Here is an 18,734-nt window from a genome sequence, read left to right as displayed (position 1 = left end):
TAAGGAACAAATCACGTTCATTGTCAGGAGTTTATTAGGTTTGTTTTCCTGGTTTGGAAAAGTCAATGTCGTTAGGCTCTGCAAATATTTGAGGAACACAGCATGTCATGGTCAACTGGGAGGGCATGTTCTGAGCCAAGCCTCCTCTGGGTGAACTCATTCGAATGACACTTTCCTGAAATATTCATTGTTAGGTTCACTTCTACAGCTTCCTGTTTTCTGAAACCGACTGGTTACCTTTGGTCTGGTTGTTAGCTGGGGCTCCACACGTTCCTGAGGGAACGCTGACCTGCAGAGAGGAACTGCCGCTTTTAACCAGCGCCGGACCTATTGCTCTGTTGCAGATATTCCTCTCTGGGCAATGCAAGAAATAGTCATGTTTTTAGGGACTTACTGGCAGGCAAGGAGCATTTTCATCTGGAAGCATGGCAAAGGCAAAGGGTCAAATTCAGAGACTTCCGGAAGAAAAAGAAAGGAAGCTTCGATCCATTACCCATAGCATTCCTTCGCTTTCAGTAATGACCTGTGATTGCTCGAGCCCCAGGCTGACCGGGCTCGGCTAGGAGGCCCAGCCTTATAGGTGTGGCGGACAGCTCCGAAGAGGCGCCTCAGGAGCATGTGGCCTGATAGGGGCGTTCAGGGCACTCTGGGCACAGATAGGTACCAGACAGAAGAGAGTGGTTCAGTGGTGCCACGTTGAATCACACTGTGGCATTTTAGAAATGGAATGTCGAAACCACCCTCCTGGGAAGCTCTGTTAGGGACCCATCAGACCTTCACATTCTGTTCTCCGGGGCCGCTGTGGTCACCCGCCCAGGTTACTGGGTATTTTTGTAAATGTCTCGAGTGATGTGGGTGTGCTCACTATGGTCCTGTCTTCCCACTGGACTCCGAGGTCTTCCAAACGCCTTGGGGTGCCCATCACCCATGCAGAGAGCCCAGAGAGGGGAATCGCCTGGCTTTGCCACAGACGCTGGCCGCACCCTTCTCTCTGACATGCAATGGCCCCCTCCCTTCCCCTCAGGTGCTGTAACTGAAAGGCCATTGTGCAGTGATTTTGCAAAGCAGAGAGATTGCAACAGGAGACATCGCCTCACGTTCAGGTCATTGCCGGCTACGGAATACACACGGCATTACAGTGATTGTCCTGCAAGCTCTCATTTTTAGCAGAGTGTGGTCCTCCAACCACGGAAGAAATGCAGGGTGGCTTACTCTTCGTGGGTCCTGAGGCACAGATCGAGTCCGGATAGTTCCCACTGCCCTGCTCAGTGCCATTTTGAAGTTGCGACATGAAATTGTCGCCATACCTGAGCGGTAGGCGTGAGCGATACCTCACTGTTTCAGGCTTTGCCGTGGGGAAACGATGACAAGGCCACTTGTCCAGGGCACAGGGTGACAAAGCCTCTGAGCTCCGAGTTGCCACATCTGAGGAAGTATTTTTTCCTTCATGTCAGAGATGGGCTGTAAGTAGGGGCAGCAGGCAATAGGGTTAAATGATGTCATTTTGGAAAACCCCTGGGATATTTATTCCTCCCAGATGCTGAAAAAGATATGGCAGAATTAAAGCTCCATTGCAGTTAGCAAGTGAAACATATACTAGATTCTCCCAGGTATTTTTTTTTTAAATATATTTTATTGATTTTACAGAGAGGAAGGGAGAGGGATAGAGAGTTAGAAACATCGATGAGAGAGAAATATTGATCAGCTGCCTCCTGCACACTCCCCACTGGGGATGTGCCCACAACCAAGGTACATGCCCTTGACCGGAATCGAACAGGGGACCCTTGAGTCCGAAGGCCGACGCTCTATCCACTGAGCCAAACTGGTTAGGGCGTATTTATTTTTTAATATTTCAACATGACACAGTAAACAGGACCAGCCTAATTCCAGGAACCCTAATTTACCCAAAGCCTAAAGGGTGTGATAGTCTAAAATGTCAGTGTTCTGTTTTTGCACGACTGTCATTCACCTTCTAACGTATTCATTTTCGTTTTAGAGAAGAATCGCTCTCTTGCACCGTCAGGAAGGGAGAGAATTATTTGGGAACTGGTGGGATTTTTCACTCCACCTTTCCCCCGCCCATTTCAGTTCCCACTTTCTCAAAGGGGTTCCGTGTCCAGAGTTCCCCACTTCATGGCTGTGGTCTCTCATTCTCTGAACTAGACCTTGCAGGCTTCCGGGCCTGTGGTTAATCTCAGCATCGCTGTTTCCGTCTCGGCCGGCCGTGCTGATTCAGGCGTGCTGCATGCATCCAGATGCTTCCAGGGCACTTTTCATTATTGGGTGAAAGCTGTAAAATTGTGTTAATAGACATGTTCCCCCTGAACGGACTGAGCTGGTTAGCAGTCCAGCTAAGCCTTCCGTGGGAGCCCACTGGCCCCGCTCAGTGGCCCGCTTCCCCACTCAGTGCGTCCCCATCTGCCCCGCTGCCCGGGCCCCTGTGGGGCAGACGTGGCAGGTGGGCCTGGGCCTGTGCCAGCGGTGGGAACAGGGCAGGGTGATGGCAGCCTGAGGACCGGTATGCCAGCCTCCTGCTTGGGCAGGTCACCCTCTCTCTGAGCTCCTCCGCATATTAGACTGCCTGGCTTTCTCATTCCACTCGTTGATGCCTTTTCCTCACAACCTGGCTTCCCCCTCCCCCCCCCCCCCAGCTCTGCTTTGTGATGTTCTGGACCCCCAACGTGTCCGAGAAGATTCTGATAGACATCATCGGCGTGGACTTCGCCTTCGCAGAGCTCTGCGTCATTCCTTTGAGGATCTTCTCCTTCTTCCCCGTCCCAGGTAAAGCAAAAGCAAACGAAAGACAAGTTCCTCCTTACCGCGCCCCCTCCCCCCCCACACCCCCGCCCTGCCCTCCTGGCTCAGTCTTCTTTCTTTGGAAGTGTTTGCAATCGTGTCCCAAACAAAACCGTAAATCTTCACAGTGGACTGGAAAGATGCGGAGACGTGGCCCAGTAGGATGAAAGTTCAGAACACGACGCCTCCAGGAATCATCGGTTTCTTAAAGGAGAGCGGTTGCAAACACGGGAAAAAGAAAGCAGACCCCCAGAGATAGCGTGAGGAGTTCAGGGGCAAAGAACTGCCACGCACCTGATGGTGGTGGGGACAGGAGTCTAGGCCTGTGTCAAAAGCCTTAGAGCTGTACATTCAGAAGTCGACTTGTAGGTATGTTAACTTCAGGAATAAAATGGGGTGAGGGGAGTAGCCTATAAAACCTGGATCCATACAGGGAAAGAGAGGGGCTGCTGGAGACAAGCATCTGGGGGCAGAGCTGAGGCCAGCGGGCATGTGGCCAGAGAGGAGAAGCCCACAGCCAAAGCGGAAGCCAGTTGGAAAATTCGCAAACCGGCAGAGTAGTGTGAGGTGTGCCATAAGGAAGGAGGTCGTGCTTTAGGAAATGAGTAAAGCGGGCTGCAGAGCGGTTGCTTAGTATGCTGCCCTGTCTGTAGCATGTACCACCCGTCATGTATGCCTGGGTGTGCTATGTTCAGGGTAAGTGCCTGCCTGTCTGCATACCTTTTCTAGAGGTAACTCACCAGTGCTTGCCGCTGGGAAGCAGGACAAGGGCCCCGGGGAGCCAGGCCTGGGAGGAAGACCTTTGTGCTATATTCCCTTTCAAATTCTGTACCAAGTGCATGTTGTTTCCTGTTAAAAATGTTATTGCCCAGAAATTCCACCCCAGTCAGTGAGCCGAGAAGCCAAAATCTACCGAGAGCCACAGTGAGGTGAAGAAACGGGCCATGGAGCTCGGCCAGCCCTGTGGGCCCGCCAGCCCCAGTTGTCCCTGAATTGCACAAGCTGCCCTGCTTAGGGGCCAAGCACTCCTGGAGGCTGGGTCCCTCGGGTGTCACCTTCTCCGCTGTGGCAGACATGGAGGGATGGAGGATCAGGGGTGCAGGGGAGGCAGGACCCTGGGGAGCCAAGCTTTGGAAGGCGACGCCACCTAGAGGTGCTGCCCTCACAGTGTTGCCTGGAGGAGGGGCTGGAGGTCCAGGAGACTCCGCCTCACCTGTCATCCTAAGGGCTTCCAGACGGGTCCAGCTTCCACCTGTCTGTGCAACCTGCAGGGTATGGGCCAACCGGATTAGCATTCTACCTGTGCGCCCTCACCTTTGCCCTTGCCCAAACCGAAGTGTGTGTTTGAGCCTCTTAAATACAGCCCTCCACCCTGGGCTGGCAGGGCACTTGGTTAGACCAGGAGGACAGCAGGTCTTCCTCCTAATGGCTTCCTCCCTGGACACGAGGTTTTACTCCAGGAGTAAGCACTTCCTTAAACGCCCTCCAGTTTGAGGTCAGACATCAGGGCACTTCTTGCTGACAGCTGTTTTCCTCCAAAACCAAATTCAGGCAGCAGTTCACACGTGTTGCTGGAGCCCTCCATGGCGTCCAGGCTGGGTGCCCCGCCCTCCCGCAGTTCCCGTCTGGATGGGGAGACGGGGCGAGGTGTCTGTGACACACCCACCTGTCAGAACGACAGGGACCTGACAGGGGCAGGAGGAGGGCAGTGACTGAGGTTTCCGCGGTCGAGGACGGCTGAGGAAATAAGGAATGCGGACAGAGAAGCCCCTTTCTTCCCCAACACCTTGTCTCTGGGCTTTTGGTCCAGGTTTGCTCCTCCCTCAGAATCAGGTTTGATCACTGGCAGCCATCTCTTCTCTCTGAATTTTTTCTTCGAGAGAGGAAGGGTCCGAGCTTGAGGCAGGAGTGGACAGGACTGTCCCAGGGGCAGTCACTATGGAGGAGGGAGCTGCCTGCAGCCACTCGTTGTCTGGACGCTCAGGGCTGTGATGGGGCAGGAGCCGAGGTAGGGACGGGCTGCCCGGGCCCTGATGCAGAGACCAGGAACCTGGCAGGAAGACAAGGTGATGCCCAGGGCAGCAGCAGCAGGGCCTGGGTCCCAGCCTGCAGCCCAAGGACCCTGGTGTGCTGCCCAGGGGCTAGAAACTACAGGCTGAGGACCCGAGAAGCAGGTCGTTGCTGACGAGCCCTTTGCTCTCCCCTCAGTCACTGTGAGGGCTCATCTCACCGGGTGGCTGATGACCCTGAAGAAGACCTTTGTCCTGGCCCCCAGCTCCTTGCTGCGCATCATCGTCCTCATCACCAGCCTCGTGGTCCTGCCCTACCTGGGGTGAGTCGTCGGGGGCGTGGGGCTGTGGGTCCTTCTGCCACTTAAGTTCTGTTTAGATGGTTGCATTTGCTTTTTCGTGTGAAAGCCCCAAGCGTATCTAGAAGTAGAAATGCAAAACTGCGTCCTATTCTCTGCCTGCAAACCAGATGGGAGGCTGTTGAGATCCATTCTAGAAAAGTCCTTTCAGGGTCAGGCCTATACACACTATTTACTGAGCACCAACCACGACTCCCAGTCTCCCACGGAAGGGGCTTGCAGAGAGGAGGGTGGGAGGTGCTGCGGGCTCAGGAGGGATGGGACGCCAGCAGGTGCTGAGCTGAGGCCGGAGGGGGCGGGGGAGGCAGCTCTGCCTGGAGGTCCAGGTCCCCTCCCCATGCAGGTGCCTGGCTTACTAGGTGCAGACTCTGCAGGTGCCTGGCTTACTAGGTGCAGACTCTGCATGCGATTGTCTGGTGCCTCTTGTCTACACCTTTCCTGGGTGTCGGCTGGATTGTGACACTGTGCGTGCCTCCACGCGGATTTGACAAACTCATGGCCTTTGCTTTCTCATCCCCAGGGTCCACGGAGCCACCCTGGGCGTGGGCTCCCTCCTCGCGGGATTTGTGGGAGAATCCACCATGGTCGCCATAGCCGCCTGCTACGTCTATCGGAAACAGGTGAGACGTGGGGACAGACACACCTGCCACGGCTGGGAAGCCTCCTCCAGGTGTAGGAAGACCTGAGTGGCTCCTGTGGGCCACAGTGGGAGGCGTCCCGTCCTTCAGCTGGCCCGCACTGTGGGGTCCAGGCCTCAGGGCAGCCACCTGGAGTTAGGCCAGGCCAGGCGCAGGGTGGGAGAGAATGACAGCAAGCCTGGAGCTGGCCCGAGGGAGGAAATCTCCAATAGCATCAGGCCGCATGCTCATCCCAGGGACAAAGGCTCTGCAGGCCCCGAGCAGGAGGGTGGGGAGAGCTCAGGCCCTGCTGGGAAGGGCGGCGGAAGTGGTGTCCCCGGGTAGAGGCAGGTTGCCATCAGCTGACGGTGGGGTGCATCCAGTGGGATCTGGGGAGAGTCGTTGGGATGGGATCGCCCAGAGTGCCAGGCACAGGGCCAGCGTCCGAGTAACCAAACAGAGAGGCACAGGCCGGACTGAGGTGCAGCCTCGGTGAGGTCGCCCCAACCATCCGCGAGACCCAAGTCTGAGACCCCGGGGGCCTCCCCCTGCTCTTGGCTCTGCGGTGATGTGTCCCTGCCACGGCCCACGCTTACGTGTCTTCTTTGCTCTAGAAAAAGAAGATGGAGAACGAGTCAGCCGTGGAGGGGGAGGACTCGGCCATGACGGACATCCCCGCCGCCGAGGAGAGCACGGACATCGTGGAAATGAGAGAGGAGAACGAATAAGGCGCGGGGCGCACGGGCACCGCGGGGACGGTGGGGATGACACCCCAGCGCCATCTCTTCTCCCGTCGAGTTCTGGTTCTGGTTTTGGTAACGAAAGAGGCCTTGGTCGAAAGGTTTCACGTGAACTCCGGCATCCTGGGTATGCTCCACGCAGCGGGGACCCAGGGAACGGTCTCTGCCGACGCTTTGTAAAAACCCACACGACAGCTGACTTCACGCCCCGCTTCACGAGAACCCAACAGACACAGCTGCCTCGTGGTCCACGTTCTCCCTCCCTCTGACCATCTCGGCTTGGAACCAAAGGACTGCGGCTCTGCGCCCCTCGCCCGCGGCCACCACTGCCCCGCAGGCCACGCCTGCACCGTCCCTCCGCGTCTCTCTGAAGAGTCCACAGGTGACCACTCGGCTTTCCACGGCGTCCCAGCGGCCAGGCTGCGCAGAGAGAGGTAACCCCGGTGGCCTCCACCACGGGGCCCTCGCAGGCCGTTCCCGCTGAAGAAGGGACCTGTGAGCGCGCTGGGCGGCTGGATGGAGAGAAAAGCGTGAGATGCCGCAGGGACAGCCCGCTGCCAGCATCCCACCTGGCCTCCGGCTAGAGCTGGGTGAGCCCTCACACCAGGCCCCGCCGTGTACATACCTGAGCTAACGTGACCCTTGTCACCAAAGCCATCTCCGAATTTCAGCATCCTTCCGCATGGCTTCCCCCGAAGGCTTGTTTTCCACTCACCCTCCCTGAAGGTGGCGCTAGAGCAAGGGAATCGGAGCATTCTAACTCTTACCTTGTAGTTTTTACAGTGAAATGCAGCTTTAAGTCGTAATCTCGCACTCTCATGCCAGGTTGTCTATCGTAACTTTTGAAGTAATGTCTTACCTGGTCCAGCCATTCTTAGTCATAACCGTGCGGTACAGGTAATTCCTCGTGTACGCCCCTCTCACGCCACAAGATAAAGCAAGACATTTTATAAAACAACTTCAAAGTCACTATGTGATACTCCCTGAGATGATACATCTGAAATCCATTTAGTGCAGTATATTTTTCTAAGTTTTGGAAAGCGGGTTTTTTCTTTAAAAAAAAAAAAAAAATATGGACACAGTTCAGTAAATTCTTGATTTCGTCAAAATTCCTAGACTGAAAGAACCTAGACACAAAACTATTTTAAAGATATAAATATATACTGTATATGTTATGTAATTTATTTTAGGCTATAATACATTTCCTATTTTCGCATTTTCAATAAAATGTCTCTAATACAATACGGCAATTGCTTGTGTGTCCACGTATCTGCCACTTGAAACGTACTGTACCGATGAACATCGTCTCTGATTTGTAGCAGTTTTACAAAGCCTGTCCTTCGTACCTGAATATAAGGGCCTGTAGATGAAAGAGGACTATTTTTGATCCCAGGTAACGGATGTAAATGGTTTAGCTGGTGTAGACCCTGGTGAGGGGGGAAATAGATGCTGGAAAGGGAGGAAGACTAAAGGAAAAGGCCAGGCGCTTGTATTTATTGTATTCGGTGCTGAGTGATCCTATTGTTCCTCAAGAAAAAGGGATGTGAGGACATAAGGTCGGGCATGCGCATCAGGGGTTGCATTCATGTTTCTGGACACCCAGGGGCCCTCAGGGCTGCCGCCACCAGGACCAATCCGCAGGTGCTCCGCCCGAGGTAGGAGTGCTGAAAACCGGGATGCACAGCTTTGGGGTGCTTTCGGGGGCAGATCTGAGAAGATGGGGGGAAATCTAATTGGATCAGCTTTTTAAAAAGCACATGACTAGAAAATTAAGCAGCAATATCCCTTTAACCCAGGTGATATTTCATGCTGTGGGGTTAGAGCTTAAACATTAAAAAAGCGAGAGAAAAAAGGAAAAAAATATTGAAAAAGCGAATTCTTTCCCTCTAAATCGGGGAACCATCAACTAGAGACGCCAGTAGGCAACAAGAACATGTTGCTAGGACTTCCAAGCCCCCTCAGGGAAAGGTTCACAGGTGATGGTATTTTGGTAGAATTTTGGAGAACCCGGGAAGCAACCTCCAGACCAGACCACGGTGACTGCCCCGGGACAGTCCTGTCCACACCTGCCACCCCAGCCCCACCCGCCCCATCTCAAGCTCAGACGCTTCCTCTCTAGAAAACTCGCGGCCTCTCAGATGGTTCCTTCACCGGGGCTGCAGGAGCATCCTGACAAGCACACACCTCAGCCTCCCAAGCAAACCCGGTTGCTGGCAGGTTCTGCATCTCCCCTGAGAATCATGGCGGGAAAGGCAGTCAGACCAGAGACGTGGGGCGCTTCTTCCACGTTTCAGAGTAAGGCGGGGCATTCTTTTGACTTTGCTGATCAAAGAAACATCCCCAACACAGGTTTTTGTGTTTTGTTTAAAATAATTCTATTGATTTTTTTTTTCTTTTGAGAGAGAGAGAGGAAGGGAGAGGGAGAGAGAGAGAAACATCGATGTGAGAGCAGAACATTGAGTGGCTGCCTCCTGCACATCCACCCTCTGCCAGGGATGGAGCCCGAAACCCGGGCACGTGCCCTGACCAGGAATGAAACCAGCAACCTTTTGGTAACATGGGGCAATGCCCAACCAACCAAGCCATACCGGCCAGGACAACACGGGTTTCCTGTTTGTTTTTATTGCACATTGCTCCGCTGATAGATTTAGTGGTGCCGTGAGGGTCTCGTGTCAAGGACCATGAAAAGACCCGGTGTGACTCTCCGTGCTGAGTGACTGCTTGTAGGCAAAGGGAACCTAGGACTACAGGGGCATCAAGGCATTTTTAATTTAAATGCTGACAGGTGAGTTCGGGCAGCTCAAAGTAGTGTTTCTGGAGGAGGGTTTTCTCTGCACAAGCCCAGGGCAGAGCAACTCCTCCGTGGCCTCCCTGCTCTTTTGAGGGGCTGTGTGCGCTCTGCCCTCAGTAGCGGCATCTCGGTGGCCCTGGGCATCGGTGAGACACCCAGGATCTGAGCAGGCAGAACCAGGCAAGGCTTGCTCCAGGACGGTCTCAATAGGACGGCCCGCCGGCCACGTGGCTCAGCGCGTGTTGAGAGGTTTGAATGGTGGCAGGAACCTCTCACCTGTTTGGGATTCTGTAATTTGGGCACAGAAAGCCGCTGGTTTACATCAGTCAGGTGCACCCCCCTCGCTGCCTGCCTTGGGCTTATCTTGTGCCAAAGATCGTCTTCCCCCTGTTTTGTGTTTTGTTTTGTGTTGTTTTAGCATCAGCAGGTGATTTGACTTTGAGACATTTAGCTTTGGGTTAGGCCAGTGGTTCTCAACCTTGGCCGCACATTAGAATCACCTGGGAATCTTTTTAAAATCCTGCTTTCTGGGCCTCATCCTCCAGAAATTCTGTTTCTTTGTTACTAATTTTGTGGGGCCCCCCCCCCACCACCCCTCCCATAACAAAGAAACAGAATTTCCGGAGGATGAGGCCCAGAAATCAGGATTTTAAAAAGATTCCCAGGTGATTCTAATGTGCGGCCCAGGTTGAGAACCACTGGGTCAGGCGATATTGGAGGGGCTAAGTAAAGTTTCACTAATGTCCGTGCACCATTTCACTCCTCCAGTCTCCCAGTAAAGAGTGGTGGGAAGGGCGGGGCCGGAGGTGCACGAGGAGGAGGCGGGTCTCCGTGTGGTTCTCTGGGCCCCAGGGTGCTTCCCAACCAGGGTGGGCTCTGTGGTCCTCACAAGCGGCCTTTTTTCGGATCTCTCGGGGTGGGCCGAGTCATTCCATCCCCACATATCAGAGCAGTTATTCACTGAGATCTTAGAGTAAGAAGTGAAAAGAACCAACGGCTCCCTCCCCTCCTAACCCGTCATCGTTTGGTGGGGTCTCGTCTCATGGGTAAGTGGATTTTCTTTTTACTTTTTTACTTCAAGCTGAAATGGGAGAAGAAGAACCTGTGTTGCAAAATAGAAAGTATTTATACTGTAGTCATTAAAGGGCATGACCTTGAGAAATATTTTCTTGTGTTTAAGAAGACGACTCCAGCAACTCTCTGAGCAGACCAGGGCCCAGGGCAGCCTGTACCCCAGCGGGCCAGTGTGCGGCCTCTCACTTTGCAGGTGACTGGCCTCTAACTTAAGATGAAGTCTCCAAAGTGAGGCACAGGCCAGGGAAGGGGTCTTCTACCTTCCAAGTCCTGCCCTTTTCGGTTGTGTGTGTGTTGGGGGCGGAGGGGGTAACCAAAGTTGCGATGGGCAGGGCTTTCCAAGACGTGGCGATTTGTACGTGTTGAGGCAAACCAGCCGCCCTGCCTGCCTCCGGCAGACGGCCACGCTCACTCACAGCTCTTTCATCAAAAAGCATGCTTCTGCCCTGGCCGGTTTGGCTCAGTGGATAGAGCGTCGGCCTGTGGACTGAGGGGTCCCAGGTTCGATTCCGGTCAAGGGCATGTACCTTGGTTGCGGGCACATCCCCAGTGGGGGGTGTGCAGGAGGCAGCTGGTCGATGTTTCTCTCTCATCGATGTTTCTAACTCTCTATCCTTCTCCCTTCCTCTCTGTAAAGAAATAAATGGAATATATATATATATATTTTTAAAAGCATGTTTCTGAGCAATGTGTTTGGTAAACATGCAAGATGACCTCCGTGTGGGTGTCTCTATTTCTGTCATTTGCGGCAGCAAAACACCACGTGATGACTCCTCAGCTGACCTACCACACGTGAAACAGGAGATAGAGAAAACCTGAGGCCACATGCGCGACAGCCCGCTGCCCGCCCTGGCGCAGGCGGTGCATCTGAAATGAAACACACGCATGTTCTAAAGAAGAGAAATTGTATTATGGAATCAAAATAACCCACTTCGAAGTCAGAAAAAAGTCACAAGTTATGTAGTTGACCGTCCAGTCTCGAAGGGAAAATTAAGGACGAGGGATGGTGGTGAGACCTTGTTTGAAGTTTACTTCAGTGGCCTCTCCAGCGGGGAGGGGAGACCTGTTAGCCGTTGCCGCCTCCGCTAAGAACAGCGGCAAAGGTAGGCCTCCTAAGTTTGTTTTTCTTTCATCACCGTTGCCAAGTCCAAGTGGTTCCAAAAGAATGTTTTTCTCGGCTTCGTTTGTGATCAGCCAGGGTCTCTAACAGGCTGCCTACGACATACACACTGGTAAGACAGCGGCCAGCACCCGCCCCCCGCCCCCCAGTAGATGCAGCAGGTTCTTACAGGGCACCTCTTGTTAAGTTAGGCAACTCCAAGTGCCCTCTGCTATCAGAACTTGACATTGGCTTCTATGGTCTGTGTGAAACAAAAGCACACAAGAGCTAGGAGCCCTTTCTCTCTCCAGAAGTAAACGTGGTCTCAGGTTAAAGAAGGGGGAGGGGGAGGCAGACCAGCCAAAAACACGTGTGCCGTTGCCTGTCGGGTCTGGTGGAAATTCAGTGGCCTGTGGAAATTGGTCGTTACTCTAAGATTTAGCAGATGTTCTCCAACTATGAACCAGGGACAGGAAATGGTGCCTTTGGAGTTGGGAACATTACAGCCAGCTGGCCTCTGGCTCCCTGAAGTGTGGAGCTGTGAACATGGGGGACCCACAATTTCGGTCTAACAGAGGAGTATAGGGTACACACCCATGCCGATCACTCAACACCTGAAGGGTGGACCAGTCACCCCGAAGCAGCCCCTTCCCTGGGGTGCTACGTCCACAAGATTTTCGGGGCAGATACACAGTCCCTTGGGTCTCTGATATATTTGACTTGCTTAGCGATGTATTGAGAGGGCAAAGGTCAAAAGCTGGCGTGACCAGGGAGCTGGTGTAGAGCTCAGAAATCTTGACAGAGCCACCCAGGAGTCTGTTCAGTCCACACCTGTTCATCTAAGGGAGCTTCCGTGCTGGGCCGTGGGTTCATAGCATGACCATCCGCCTCACTCACACCTCTCCGGCCTCACCGTGGTCACCTGTCCAGTGAGAGGCCCGGGCCATTCCTGCGAAGGCTCCTTCCTGGGCCAATGTTCTATGTATGGTCTAGGGTTTAGAACACGGCATGGGACTCTGCAATGGAAAAATAAAATCACCTCATTCTTCATTTCAGATGTGAGCATCAGCAGTGATCCAGGTTTTTTTAAAAATACGATTAAGTCTAGTGGGAGTCATTCCACGTGTGCTTGGTGGTCAATTCACGGGCTTTTCGGTTTCGCAGCAAAACTGGATTTAATTTGCCGAAACCGGTTTGGCTCAGTGGATAGAGCGTCGGCCTGCGGACTGAAGGGTCCCGGGTTCGATTCCGGTCAAGGGCATGTACCTGGGTTGCGGGCACATCCCCAGTGGGAGATGTGCGGGAGGCAGCTGATCGATGTTTCTCTCTCATCGATGTTTCTAACTTTCTATCTCTCTCCCTTCCTCTCTGTGAAAAATCAATAAAATATATTAAAAAAAAAAACTGGATTTAATTTAAACTGTTGAAACCAATTATGTTAAAATAGTTGTGCAGCCTTTGATTAAAATTGACTGCAGAGATCAATATAAAACATACGTTGCATTTAAACAAGTGCTGTATATGCACTTAACAGATATAAGTTTTTGCATTGTTATGAGAATTTCTACCTGCTTTGCTTTTTAAAAATTATTTGGGGGATTTGTGCTCATATATTGTCAAATAGCTTTCATACTCTAATTTTAGTTTAAGTAAAGTTTCAACAGTTGGCATACAGTTGCGATTGCTTTCAGCTTCTTGGTTTTCTTATTCTAACCATGAGTCTGTTTACACACCCAGATTACATGGCAGCTGACTGCAATTTCCTTTTTTTTTTTTTTGTCAAATGTACTGGAGATATTAAAATTTTGCCCTTTGCCTTGGTAGCTAAAACCTCTAACCACTGGGATAGTTCTCTAAATGCCTTAGTATTTAAATATGACCTATTTCTTTAAGCTTTACTTTGTATTAAAATAAATTTGTACTTCCCATAACTACAGTAATACTGAAAGTACTTCTCTGAAGCCCAACTTCTCTACCCTTCTAAAAAGGGGTGCCAGAACTTAGAGGGGCGCTAGGAAAGCCAGAGGAAAGGAACCCGAAATCCCCTCCTGCCCACATCTAAGAGACTGTCCAATCTTTAGGGCAGTGGTTCTCAACCTGGGCTGCACATTAGAATCACCCGGGAATCTTTTTTAAATCCTGATTTCTGGGCCTCATCCTCCGGAAATTCTGTTTCTTTGTGATGGGGTGGGGCCACAACATTAGTAACAAAGAAACAGAATTTCCGGAGGATGGGGCCCAGAAATCAGGATTTTAAAAAGATTCCCAGGTGATTCTAATGTGCAGCCAAGGTTGAGAACCACTGCTTTAGGGGAAAGGCATGCCTCTTTTTTTAAATGTGATGTCTTAACCTCAAAGAATCTCGGCCCTCATTTTTTGTGAACTTCACGGGAGGTGACATGGAGAAAGTGTTTTAACACATTGCGCACCAGTCGTTTCATTGCTAGCTTTACCCAGTGGCCAGACAAGTTTCTATTGACCAAGTACAAAAAAACATTTCACAAAGTATCATACTTTAAAAAGATATTAGCTTGTAAGAACATGTAATAAATAACTTCAAAATGCAATGGGTATTTAATTTTAAGGCGTGCCTTTAACATTTATGTCAAACACTGTGTAATATGAAAACATGAGAGTGATCTACCCGCAATGTGTTAAGATGCCTGTAATCAACAAGGGTGGCATTTCACTGACTTGCTTGGGATGGCCTGTTTTCCCCTGAGCTGCTTCATTACATGGCTTTGAGCTAAAATCCCAGGTCTCAGCCCTACCTCTACCGCACTTCTCTTTTCTGCCACTAATGCTTTAACACTGCCATGGTTTTTAAGTCTTAAGAAGTCATCTTTCATTCCCCCCATGGCACTTGGGAGACGGCGTGTCTTCCTGCCCTGCTGTAATGTCACGCTGGGGAGCTGTGCTGGCATCAAATCGTGAATTTTCCCCACAGCAGTACCACGAGGGCAAATCTGCTCCCCTCCCACGCTCCCACCTGACAGCCAGGTGAATCACTTTATCATACACTGAGAAATCTACTCCATGACCCTCCCAAACCCACCCACTGACCCCCATCTATTTTCCCTCGAAGTAGCTCTCATTCCTCCTCTGCATTCTCTCTAGTCGGACTGGCTCAGCTCAGGTGCTCTCGGGTGCTTTGAATCAAAAGACCAATAAGGAATGAACAAATACAATAATTACCATTCACCTCTGTATTACACCACATGCCCAAGTTCTTCCATCACATTCATACTCTGAAGGGAAGTGGCTGAGGCACACTGGCTGGGTCAGCTCCAAGACAGGAGCAATCCTAACTGTGACCCTAACCCTAAATCCTAACCCTAACCCTAAATCCTAACCCTAACCCTAAATCCTAACCCTAACCCTAAACCCTAACCCTAACCCTAAATCCTAACCCTAACCCTAAATCCTAACCCTAACCCTAAATCCTAACCCTAACCCTAAATCCTAACCCTAACCCTAAACCCAAACTCTAGCCCTAACCTTAACCCTAACAGTAAATCCTAAACCTGATCCTGATTCTCACCCTAGTGGGACAGAAGCTCACAAGTTCGTGCACAACTGGCTCTAAGAGCGACTTCTCCCCCATGCCTGGCAACTCCACACCCTTACTTAGCTCTGCTCTGCCTTCCCCCTCATGCCACCACTGCCCAGATTTCAGCACCTTCCTCACCCACAACTGTTCTAAATGTTGTTTAATTCCACCTTCTTTGTAAAAGAATAAAATGGCTCCCAGGCCCCGGTCTTGCTCCCTCCTTAGCAGGGAATCTAGTTCTGCATGTTCCCAGGTGACCTAATCTGGGCCTGTTCCGATTCCAAATTCACGATGATCCTCCCTCGGGGCTGCTTGCCCCGGCTGGTTCCAGCCACCTCCCAACATCTCAGAGGGGCCGGGCGAGGCCTTGGCCTTCAGCCCCTCCCAGCACAGCTCTTCTCCACCCCTTCCATGCTTTCTCCTAAAGAGGTGAATGACCTCATCACCACCCAGAAACCTGCTCCACCTGCCCCCCCTGCCGTCAAATCACGGCCTTCAGCCCTTCCTCCTCTGTCTCTCACTCTGTCACTCCCTCTATCCTCTTCAGACCAGATGCTCCTGGACACCGAGGGCCTGGATGCTGCAGGAGCCTTCTCCAGGCTCATGGCCGCTGGCCCAGGATGGAAATGACCCCTCCTGGAATTTTGCAGTGCACAACCTGTACAACCATTCCCAGCGGTCTGACCACCTGCACCCCACCCCCTCACCTGCCCTTACAGGCCGGCCCTTCCTCTCACTCTAGGCGCTGGGTTGCTGCCAGAATGGCCCTGCAGGGACATGGGTGAGCATTGGGCTGAGCCTGGGCCGTGTGTAGTAAACGAGAGACCAGCCAGGGAGCAGGAGGGTGCCAACCCCCAAAGAGAAGGAGCAACACACAATGGGGACCCAGCCTCCTGCTCGGGCACCTGAACCCCTGGCCCTATTCCAAATCTTCTCCTTGACTCTTTCTTCATTCACCATGAGGGCCTAAAAGAGGAGACATTTAGAAAGAGAATCTGGAGAGATGGTTTCTCCTCCTCAGGGGTGTATGCACATGTGTGGGAAAGTCCCCGATACCTTAAGCCTAGAGAGAGGGCTTTTCAGGGGATACTCGGGGAGCTTGCAATGGGCCCTACCGTGGTGGGACTCAGTGTCTAGGTGCCCTATCAGATCTGACAAAACAGGGCCGCGGGAGAGGGGCTCTGGGCGGGCTGGCCCGCACCAAGTCTGACATGGCACAGGGTGCTAGTCTTACCCACGAACCAGACCTGGGCCACACTGATCAACAAGCTGACCTGGGGCATCTCAGGCCCTGAGCTGGGCATGAAGGGGTCTCGAAAGATCCCAGAGAGAACCCCAGGCAAGAACGGGAGCTTGAGAACTGGCCAGGCCCAGGCAGTGAGGCTGGCTCAGGACAGCAGCCACTGAGTAAGGTCTTTGCTCCCCTGCCCCCCTGCCCTGCCTCCTCTTTCCCAGTTCTGGAGGGCCAGACAGGGAGTTCACAATTAGTCACGGCTTTGACTCCTATACCAGATGGGTTACTCCAATTTTACAACTGGAATAACATTTGGCAATTTGAAATGATGATAAGGCCTCTTTATTATCCAAGCATGAGCAGGATAGGTGTTTTCCTACTTGAACTGTAGGAGACAAAAAATTGCTTTGTGATTCTACCCCTGGAGTCATGCCAGTTCAGCTCATTTGTACAGAGGCACATGGGCTCTCGAAGGTGGGGAGGGTAAGAGAGGCCTGGAGGGACAGGAAGGGCAGGGCTGGGCCAGCTCATCCTTGCCTCTGGATTTGGAACTGAGCTGCCCTGACCAGGCACTCTTTGGCGAATGAATGAAGGCATTCACACCTTCCTCACCTGAACATGCTCTGACCCTAGGTCACCTGCACATCAGCCCTCCCTCCTGTGACCTTCTCTACAACTCTCTCGTTTTTATTTTATTTTGTAATGTGTTTTTATTGCTTATAGTATTACAGATATCTCCCATTTCCCCGCCCTCCCCCACTCCTGCCAGTCCCTACCCACCCCCCAGGTCTTCATTACCCTACTGCCCATATCCATGGACTATGCATATAAGTATACTAGAGGCCTGGTGCATGAATTCATGCATGGGTGGAGTCCAGCCGCCCCTTGGGATGGGGGCCGATTGGGGCCAGGCTGGCAAGGGGCAGGGGACGCAGGAAGTTGGCTGGCCAGCTGCACCCAATTGGGGTGGGGGTGGGGCCAATTGGGGCCCCAATCAGGCCAGTTGGCCATCACAGTGCGTGTCATAGTGACTGGTCGTTCCGGTTGTTCCGTCATTCTGGTCGCTTGGCTTTTATATATAGATAAGTTCTTTGGTTTATCTCTTCTCGTTCCCCAACCCATCGAGGTATGTCAGTCTGTTCCATGACTCCCTGCTTCGGGTCTTATTTTGTTGGTCAATTCTTTTTGTTCATTAGATTCCACAAATAAGTGAGATCATGTGATATTTGTCTTTCTCAGTTTGGCTTATTTCACTTAGTGTATTTTCCAGGTCCATCCACACTGTCCCAGAGGATAAGAGATTCCTCTTTTTTACAGTTGCACAGTATTCCATAGTGTAAATGGCCCACAGCTTTTTTACCCATTCATTTACTGATGGGCACTTGGGCTGTTTCCAAATATTAGCTATTGTAAATAACGCTTTGAAACAGGGGTGCATATATTCTTTCCGACTGGTGTTTCGGGGCTTTTAGGATATATTCCCAGAAGTGGGATCGCTGGGTCAAACGGAAGTTCTATTTTTAATTTTTTGAGGAAACTCCATACTGTTTTCCACAGTGGCTGTACCAATCTGTGTTCCCATCAGTAGTGAACTAGTGTTCCTTTTTCTCCACATCCTTGCCAGCACTTGTTGTTTGTTGATTTTTTCATAGTAGCCATTCTGACAAGTGTGAGGTGGTATGTCATTGTGGTTTTAATTTGCATTTCTCAGCTGATTAGTGATTTTGAGCATGTTTTCATGTGTCTCTTGGCCATTTGTATGCCCTCTTTAGAGAAATCTCTATTCAGGTCATCTGCCCATTTTTTAAATTTAATTGTCTTCTTTTTGTTGAGTTGTACGAGTACTTTTTGTATTTTGGATATTAACCCCTTATCAGATGTATTATTGGCAAATATATTCTCCCATTCAGTGGGTTTCCTTTTCATTTTGATGGTAGTTTCTTTTGTTGTGCAGCAGCTTTTTATTTTGATACAGTCCCATTTGTTTATTCTCTCCTTAGTTTCCTTTGCCCTAGATGTATCCCTAAATACATTGCTGTGTGAGATGTCTGAGATTTTACTACCTGTTTCCTTCTAAGATTTTTATGGTTTCATGCCTTACATTTAAGTTTTTTATTCACTTTGAGTTTATTCTTATGTACGGTGTAAGTTGGTGGGCTAGTTTCATGTACCTGTCCAATTTTCCCAACACCATTTATTGAAGTGAATGTTTCTGCCCCAATGTATGCTCCTGCCTCCTTTGTCAAATATTAATTGAGCATAGTGGCCGGGCCCTTACAGATACTTAAAGAAATTTTAGTACATCACAATTCCTCACCATCTAGCACAGTGAGGATGTGAGCATGTAGTACACGTGCTTTTTCTTTCTCAGCACACTGACATTTGGAGGACAGCCATTTCCTAAATAAACAACACAGCACATCACGAGAGCATTTCATCTGCCCTAAACTGCATTCTAGTTCCTG

At 51.3% G+C, this 18,734-nt stretch overlaps 1 protein-coding gene across 1 annotated transcript in view; it reads left to right on the top strand.

The window, feature by feature from the left end:
• The window catches only part of ANKH (ANKH inorganic pyrophosphate transport regulator), a 116,469-nt gene extending 108,704 nt beyond the window's left edge, over positions 1 to 7,765 (top strand). Inside the window, exons 9-12 of the mRNA XM_081089812.1 lie at positions 2,652 to 2,781; positions 5,005 to 5,128; positions 5,685 to 5,784; positions 6,396 to 7,765. Coding sequence (XP_080945938.1) covers positions 2,652 to 2,781; positions 5,005 to 5,128; positions 5,685 to 5,784; positions 6,396 to 6,509 — 468 coding nt within the window. The 3' untranslated portion in view covers positions 6,510 to 7,765. The remainder of the gene's footprint in view (positions 1 to 2,651; positions 2,782 to 5,004; positions 5,129 to 5,684; positions 5,785 to 6,395) is intronic.
• The last annotated feature ends 10,969 nt before the right edge of the window (positions 7,766 to 18,734 follow it).

The sequence above is a fragment of the Myotis nattereri genome (assembly GCF_964212035.1).
Source record: "Myotis nattereri genome assembly, chromosome: 4".
Classification (NCBI taxonomy): Eukaryota; Metazoa; Chordata; class Mammalia; order Chiroptera; family Vespertilionidae; genus Myotis; species Myotis nattereri.
This window is presented reverse-complemented; position numbering and strand designations above follow the sequence as displayed.